The following is a 9176-nucleotide window of genomic DNA, read 5'->3' as shown; positions in this document are numbered from 1 at the left end:
GGTGTCCGGCGGGAGCGGCAGTTGGAGGAGGCAGAGGGGGGGGGGAAAGTGCGCGCGCGCAGTCTCTGCTGTCCAATCCCTGTATCCCTGGGGCACATGCGCAGTACCCCAGGGACACACGGGACAGCTTGGACGCAGGGACAACTTGGACATTATTATATAGGATACAAAATGTAAAATTTGTACATGGTCTGCCAAATGCAAATGTAGAGTTTGTAATGTGTCATTAACAATAGGACCTCAGAATTTAGGCTGCATTCCTAACCCTTGGAGAAAGCACCATTCAATTCAGTAGGACTTACTTCTGAGTAGAAACGGTTAAAATTATGATTTGTTTGCGCACATCTGCATTTTTGAGAAGGAAACAGTAATTGAATCTCCAGCCCCAAGACCAATATATTTGGCAGCACAAATAACTATATTTAAAATATTAAAAGAATTTTTATCCTTTCTATTAGAAGTATATATGTGAAGAAGATATTGGAATACTTTAAAAGAGCACATTTGTGAAAAGGCTATCAATAAAAATCACATAATACATTTTTTAAAAGCTATGAAAAGCCATATCATTACAGTATAACAATAATATTTGTCATTTTTGTACTCCATTCTACAGAATGATACCAAGGATATTACTTTGGAACTGGACTGATAATATTTTAGAAAATAGTTGAGTAAATTGCTGATAGATAATTCTAAGGTGTCATCTGTGTCCATACCTTTTGGATCTATTTCAATCAATTTGATTTCAAGTGAGTTCCTAAATTCACACTTACCGCACAGTACATGAAGTACAGATTTTTCAATTGTGGGCCCCAGACTCGGTGTCGAAATTGCAGTAAACACAGGGCAACCACTTGGGATTTAAACAAGCCACAACTTTATTGATAACAGATGTCAACAGGTTTGAGCACAGGCATTTGGTGTGAGGGAGAGGGGGTGAGGAGGCCATCCGGCACTTCCTGGCACCCCACTACAATTGCCGCTGCTGCCTCCTGTAGCCCCAATATCCTACCCTGCCATTAAGGATTGGCGCTTAAAAGTGCCTTTTGTTCGACAATCCGCTGCCACTCACTGAAGAAACCGCTTGGGAGGCTCAGCTTCAATTTTGACCCCTTCCAAGGCCCAGGATCTTCTTTGGCTTCTTTGGGAGCCTCCTGCCAATGTCCTTCTTTGGCAGAGACCAAGCTGCGACTGAAAACCGAGCCCAGGCTCGGCTGCTTTATATGCCATGGGAACAGGCCAGACGGAAGCCAGGGAGGCTAAGTCTTCCTTCTGGTCTGCCCCCAAGCTTGCCTGTGATTGGCTGGGACCATGGATGAGCCCCAGCAGTCAGCATGGCTGGTGGGGAAAGGAAGCAATGTTCGCCCAGGCCACGGCAAAGCCAGGCCAGCACCTGCTGCCAGCACCTGCACTGGACTGCAAGTGGCGTCTCCCAGCAGGTAAGCGGCCACTTTATTCCTAAATATACCTGTATAGATGTCCTACAGATGACAACGAAATTAAGTCAAAGCTGGTCTTCCGAGATCACAGCATTAGCTGTTATAGCAGCCTTCCCCAACCTGTTGCCTTCCAGATGTTTTGGACCACAGCTCTCGACAGTCATGCTGAAAGGTTGGGGAAGGCTGCTATAACAGCTAATGCTGTGATCTCGGAAGACCAGCTTTGACTTAATTTCGTTGTCATCTGTAGCACTCTTTGTTATAACACTGTTAATGAAATGACACCTTGCTGTCATGCTGAAGCATTTCTTAGAATGGAAATTCTCTGTGTGTACTGTATACACATATCTACACCTACACATAAGGATTGAGAGATTATGGCACCAGTTCTAGTTATCAGTGGGTCAAGGTAGATGCAGTGAACTTAAAAGTCATCAATTTAATCGGAAGCATCTCAAATTTTAATGGGATTGGGTCCTGTGTGTTCATGGGAAATACTTTATGAAAACATTAACGGTTTTTTCCTTATACTTCCTGTCTTGAATGTATCTTGCTTTCGCATTTTTTCATTTATATAATAAGTATTGTAATTATCTGCTGTTTCATTCTACTTGAGGAAGAATTAAGCTAGGGATTGTTAGTACGGAATACTGATGCTCTGTTTACTTGGAAAGGAAAACCTTCAATGCATTACATGAGACTTTTATTTTTAATTGTGAGGTGATGGGCACAATCCACTGCTCTGTTAGGCTTGGTGCAGACATAATGTTCTTTAAGGGACTGGTGCTTGTTCAGGTACTTAACCTGAATATAGATTCAGGTAGGTAGCCGTGTTGGTCTGATGCAGTCGGGGGGGGGGGGAATGTCCAGTAGCACCTTAAAGTCCAACTAAGTTTGTTCTGGGTATAAGCTTTCGTGTGCATGCACACTTCTTCAGATACCTTCTTCAGGTATCCCTTCAGGTATCTCAGGTACTTCTTCAGGTATCTGAAGAAGTGTGCATGCACATGAAAACTCATACCAAAATAAAAACTTACTTGGTTTTTAAGGTGCTGCTGGAAGGAATTTTTTTATTTTGTTTCGACTACGTCAGACCAACACGGCTACCTACCTGTAACTATAAAAGTGATGATTGTGAAGCGGCTTCCAAGTGTGTTCAACCAAATGAGCTAAATGCCCTCTTCAGATCTTACTGCTCAACATGAGGAAGTTGGGGTAGAGCAAGCATTGCAGGGGCATTGGGGCAGGATTGTCCCCTGGCTAAATACATGCTTTGCCCATGTGGTTTCAGGTTGAACACCTGAAGATGGGTGGAATAACCCTTAATCCTATGCCATGGTCAATGCTTAGAACACCCTTAGTAACAAAATGTTATCTCTGCACAGGGCACTGGTGTGCTTAAGTCTCATTGATGTCATGAGGTGTAAATATAGCAGGAATTGCTGTTGTCTGACTTTATATATTAGCTTGCAGAATTTAAGGGCAAAAGGTGCTGGTCTCCTTGTAGCGTGAATCGGGATGAATGAGGGAACAAGGTTTAAGTCAATATTCCTCCTATTTATTGTAAGGATGTTTTTTATGAAAAAAATGATATATTTTGTATATTAAGAAGATATATATGTGACTTCATTTGAAAAAAATCAGATTACCTAAAGATTTTTTTAAAATTGTATGTAGACTTCAATATAAATAATGACTCAATCCTGTTTTATGATAAAGCTGGTGGCTTAAGATATATGAATGCTTTGTGCCATATGTTATATCTTGTCTGTTGAAACACTACAGAAAAAGAATAACTTTTTTTGCAGGGGGAATGGGGAGGGGAATGTTGACCTAATGGATAATCTAAGAATCTGTTCAGCAAAATTGTTGCCATTGATACCAAATACAGTATATCACATGAAACTGTGTGCGTTGGAGATCTTAATTGTAAAATGCGGAACAAGTTTTTTTGTTATACTATTCCCCTCCCCCTTGTTTTTCTGCCTCTTTCTGCCTCTTTCATGCAACCATACTATAAACTGTGCTTCTGCTTTTTAAAAAGGCTTTACAGTATAGAAATAAATGACAAAACCTGTGTTTTCCAGGTTCTTATGACTAATTTGAGGGGCCCTTTCCAGAGTGTTTATCTTGTGGTACTGTGGTTGTAACTATTTTTAAGGAGTAGTTACAAATGATTTGCTTCAAATCTAGTCTTCTCTCAGATGTTATGTTTCTGTTTTTTTTAAAAAAAATTCTTGTCATTATCATTCCGCAAGCACACGGCGTGAATAGCACAAAGCAAATGATACAGAAAAAACTCAGAAGAAAACCTGATGAGAATGTGTTTTGCTGCAAAATTCAGGATTTATACTGTATACAATGCAGAATGCAATAAGGTACGACAGCAGTTGATGGCTTTCTGCTGATGAGCCATCAAATGTCTTTGGGGGTAATCCAGACTTGATTGTCTTTCAAAGTGAGTTTTCATTTCATATCATTCTTGAATTGGATACTTCTGTAATTTAAGCTTTTTTTTAAAGAGTTGTTTCATTTCCTAATAAGCTTTTTTGACATTAAAGAATTGTTGCCTAAAAGCTGAGGTAATAAATTTGTTTCTTGCCTTTTTCATGGAGTTCAGGACATCATTTTATCCTCTCGAAGTCCTTGCGAGGTGTGATTGACTGGGATCTTGTCTTGTACAAAGCTACGCATGCCCAATTTGAACGTCATGTTAAATCGTAGTTAATAGATTGCTGTGAATGCAGATTTTGCTCCTCCTCTACTCTTCCCCTAGCACACGTTTGAGCAACAAGCAGTTGTTTTACTCAGATCAGCCATCTTTATAAGAACAAACCTTGGCTTTACATTGCAGTTTGTTTGGAAGCAAAATAAACTGCTGTGACATGGGGATCATGGTTTGTTTCTCCTGCTCACACCAGGGGAAAAGTGAAGGGGATGGCTTTGAGTCACAGTAAACCGTTAATAATGGTTTACCACGATGTGCAAACACTGTCGCGCTGTGGACATCATATCCAAGTGAATTTGAACCTGGAACTTTCATATCCAATCCCAACACTGAAGCCACTGAGTTTTTAGAAGTGTTTATTAAGTGTAGCTTATACTGCAAGGAAACAGGAAAACTAAGTTAAAATGAATTACTATAAATATTGCACTTCGTCACATCAGTCATTATTTTTTTTAAAAAAAACCCTTCTGAGAAAAGTATAAATTAAGAAATTTGCGGTAGTGAAAATTTGGTATGGTACAGGCTGGCTGATGTTGCTGAAGGTTTTGAAATATAAAATTGGCAATCATGGTATTTTTCTTTTGATTTTTGCAACATCAGTCAATGGGGAAAACAAGGTTGAAAAATTCCGGAAAGTACACTACGTTCCTGGAAAATCTCCCATTTTATTTGCATGAAGAGAGGTTCTGGAGGATAGTTGACAGGACTCAGCTGCAAAAATTGACATTCAACACTGCTTGTTTTTCAAGATATTCAGGATCTTTTGGTTCTTCGTCTTGAAACTCATTGTAAAGCTGCTGGGCAGGATTTTACCTCTGCCATCTTCTTCTACCTGTCCCATAATGACGTAATTTAGACCTGTTGAGAGGGGAAGAGTTTTTAAAAATAGTGGAACAGAATTTCTGCTTCTACAATTAGGAAAATATAGCTATATTATTTCATGCATTTTTTATAGTGTAATCATTGAGTAAACCTGTATATCTGGGTTATAAATGGCCCATGGCCTTCCATAGCTTTTATAATATCTTAGTTGAATACAGTGGTTTGGGTTACAAACGCTTCAGGTTACAGACTCCGCTAACCTGGAAGTAGTACATCAGGTTAAGAACTTTACTTCAGGATGAGAATAGAAATCGTGCGGCAGCGGTACAGCGGTAGAGGGAGGCCCCATTAGCTAAAGTGGTACCTCAGGTTAAGAACGGACCTCCGGAATGAATTAAGTTCTTAACCAGAGGTACCACTGTATGTAGATTTCAGGGTGTAATATCTTGGTTTCTCCTCCCTAAGAGGGAAACAGATCGGACTTTACTCAGAAATGTTAACACCAGACCAGGGAATTGCCAATGTGATGTCCTCCAAACATTACCGGACCATAGTTTCCACCATCCTTGAACACTGCCATGCTATATTGGGCTGATGGAAGTTGGGAGTGCAACAACATCAAGAGGGCACCCTATTGAGTATTCCTGGATTAGAGTGAACATTAATTGATTTTGAAACTTAACATTTACCTTTAAGGAATAATAAGTTCAGTTGTGGAAGGTATCCATGGCATAGGGTTGGATGTTTTTTGGAATATTAGTATGTATTGAGATGTCCAAGTTGGACCATTATGAACAGGTCCTTTTACTTTGAGGTGATAAGGAGGCAAAAAGCTAACTGTTGAAAAACTGTTAAAAAGCAGTGCAATCACTGTTGCATAAAACCTTGTCTAATTTTTTTAATCAACAGGTGCTCACTAAAATGTGGGAAAACTACTTTTGTTTAATTTTCATTATGCCCAACTAGCGCCTGATCTACATTGAGTTTTGATTGATATAGTTGAATTACTGTCAACATGAGTAAAACAGTAAGCCTTCTCTGTTTGCCTACAGGAGAGTCAAATAGTGGTATAATGCAAGTAGATGGTGAGCTGGTAAATTGAATCCAATTTTTCACCCTCAACATATTTCAGTTTTAAAGGTGTGTGTATGTCTACCATTATCCTAGATTTGTCTTGGTCTACAGAGGTATGACCTTTATAACAGCAGATTCAGCAACCAATCCTCTCTTCTCATTCAACTCATTTGCATTATTTAACTAATTTTAAATAACTGAAGAGGTTCCAAAGAAGCAATTCTATAATCAAATTGTTATGGTCTCTGAATTTTCTCAAACATTCATCAGTATGTAATATTTGGATTTGCTTTGACATTTTGTTCTATAAAAGATCAATCTGATTCTGAATAAACTGTCCTGGGAAAGTTATTGAAAATTAAAGAAGTAATTAGGCAATTAAGTGTTATTTGCAAAAAGCAGAATTCTGTTAATGACTTACCTCTTCTGATAAGAGGACACTGTTTACAAACAACAACGATCTTGGCACTCATATTTTTGCCTGCTTGTTGGATCGCTAAATTTCCTTCTTTGTAGACATTAATAATTGATACTGTTGCATGCAAGCTTCCACCTTTAATGTTTGTTGTGATAACAGATCCTGTTATTACTAGATAAAAGAAATACATAGGATTAATACACTGGAAAGTGATTGGAACACAATGAAACAGTTACATGACCATTTCACCTTTATGTGCACAGAAGATAAAAGTCTCAAACAAGCATGTCCTTTGGCTATGGCTATGTAAGTTAGACAAGTGTCTTTCTTTTTTATTGTGAGTTGTTTGTTTGGGACATTGACTGACCACCAAATTAACAAGGCCACCTCAGTGGTTCACAGAATTTTAAAAGGACTGTAGTTTGGAGATGCTGTAACATTAAATGAAGTGGAGTCAATATCTTACACTCAATCTTTCTGTCTTCCAACCCCCACTTTGCAGTAGGCTAGGGGCAGTTTGGTGGTGGGTCCAGGGTGGCATAGTGATCTGCATGTTCCTACCAGCTTCTGCCACAACCACAATGTGCACCAAGGCCCTGCTGGGCTACAGAGTTAGAAGAGTTTGGGTTGGCCCCTAAATATTATGCAAGTTGTGTTGGCCTGGCCGGTTGCATTGAGACAACCACATATAAATGTTTGGTTGTAAGTTGCTTTGGGTTGCCCTGGGCAAGTTAAAAGCGACTAACAATTCTAATCAAATATTACCGTATCAAAGATATACACGCCTTTACCATAATGAACAACATCTGCATTGTAGAGAAGGATTTCCAAGAAGTATTATGACACTAGAATTACAGCAGTACATACAACAAAATTGTCACTGTGAATAAGGAATACAGGCTGTTCCAAGAAGACAACATCATCACTGAATCAACACTTTCATAGAGCAACAGTTTGCTTTCTGTTTGTTCAGTTTTGTTTAGACTGGAACAGGGTTTTTTCCCTGACACACATCCACACTGTCTTCTCTGTAAAACATCTGAAGGAATATAACTGAGTCATAGACACAGTATAAGAGATGCAAGTACTATGACCTGAAAGAATTTCCTTGTGCACTAATGGTAGTTTACAAATAAGTGGCTCTGACCCTCCCATGAAACTAAGCATACATCCCAAGTCACTGGCTGAAAGGGAAAAAAATACTGGTTGCTCTTACCGAAGTTACTTGAACAGTAACTGCTCTCAAGAGTTCCGCTCCTTCTGCATTTTTGCTGGCACAGTGCAACTGTAGGCTTCACTGCTTCTCCGAAGAGGTTGAGAAAGCAGAGTTAGTGAAGTCAGTTCAAGTGTTTCAGAAGTCATTTAAAAGGGACTTTCATTTTCCCTGTGTGTTTCCTCTATTAAATACAGGGAGAGCCGACATTCCCAAAGCAAAAACCCCCAAATAATCCAGACACATCGTACTTCAAAGAAACCAATATTCTGTACTTGCGCCATGTACTCTTGCTGTTTGCTGCAGTTCTAGCTCTAACAGAGTTGTACAATGTGTGTCAATGATCAAACCTCACATTCATGGTGGCACAGATGATATTTTGGATATCTAACTCTGAAACAAACTTCAGTCAAGGAGGAAAAGAGGTTCCTAATCTATTACATTTTTATCATATCTGTATCTGAAGAAGTGTGCATGCACACGAAAGCTCATACCAAAATATAAACTTAGTTGGTCTTTAAGGTGCTACTGAAGGAGTTTTTTTTACATTTTTATCATTTTAGCATGCTAAGCTCTCAGATCTTCTAAGCAATCAACCAACCATAAGCCTTCTTTACGCTCATTTTGTTTATGACAATCTACACACAACACTGCAAGTAAGACTGCAGGGCTCATTAAAATCACAATATTCCAGACTAATGTGACATCACTACACACGAGCATTCGGGATAGAAGGTCCTCCTACTTTGATTTAATCCAAGCGACCCTATTCCCCAGCCTCTTCTTTACAATAAGATGCTGTTAAAAAAATTAAAAAAGGATTAAGGCTGATCCTGAAGCTTCCCTGCCTGTTCTTACCAACACCTTCCATAAAATGAGTTCAGACTTACTTGTGGTGGCAGGGAGGGCTGCGGTGGTAGGTGATGCGGTTGTAGGTATTTTTTTGGGCCTGAATTTGTAGTGACCAATAAAGCCATCAGCCGTTAAACTTAAATCAGACAAGAACTGAATAAGTAACTCATTTCTCTCAGATACAATAGGCCTGAAAGAGAACAATGCAGCCTTCATGTGAGGAGGGTCTTTTGTAGTTGTCATATTATTGCTTGTTGAACTATATGCAGCTAACAGATTTTGTAGCACTGCATACTACATAAACAGACAATATGTGTAAATATTCTTACTGAAATTGAGTGGAAAACTGAGTCTTCCTTTGTTAATCTGATTTCCCCCCCCCCCAACATGGAGCATAATCATTCCTATTACCAAATATGTAGTTGGATATGTTTTCAGAGTGAAGTAAGTAGCACAAGTCCTTAAGGAACCTTTTTCCAGGTAAATATTTACTTAAGCTCTCAGGAAAACAGTAACGTTCAAATATGTTAAGCAAAAAACAAGCAGATCTAAAATGAAACGTTAAACAAAGTACATCCACTAGTCCACTTGCTGACTTGTATACGATTTGCCTTGACTCTATAATAT

The 9176-nt window shown here is 39.1% G+C and overlaps 1 protein-coding gene across 2 annotated transcripts in view; it reads right to left on the bottom strand.

Annotated features, from left to right (window-relative positions):
• Window positions 1–4509: 4509 nt before the first annotated feature.
• Window positions 4510–9176, bottom strand: part of PCOLCE2 (procollagen C-endopeptidase enhancer 2) — a 70865-nt gene continuing 66198 nt past the window's right edge. For both annotated transcript variants that reach the window (XM_060274498.1, XM_035132885.2), the window contains exons 6-9: window positions 8588–8739; window positions 7701–7784; window positions 6488–6655; window positions 4510–5028 (exon numbers count right to left, since the gene is read on the bottom strand). In XM_060274498.1, coding sequence (XP_060130481.1) covers window positions 4898–5028; window positions 6488–6655; window positions 7701–7784; window positions 8588–8739 — 535 coding nt within the window. In that variant the 3' untranslated portion in view covers window positions 4510–4897. The remainder of the gene's footprint in view (window positions 5029–6487; window positions 6656–7700; window positions 7785–8587; window positions 8740–9176) is intronic.

This window comes from Zootoca vivipara, chromosome 5 (assembly GCF_963506605.1).
Source record: "Zootoca vivipara chromosome 5, rZooViv1.1, whole genome shotgun sequence".
NCBI lineage: Eukaryota > Metazoa > Chordata > Lepidosauria > Squamata > Lacertidae > Zootoca > Zootoca vivipara.
This window is presented reverse-complemented; position numbering and strand designations above follow the sequence as displayed.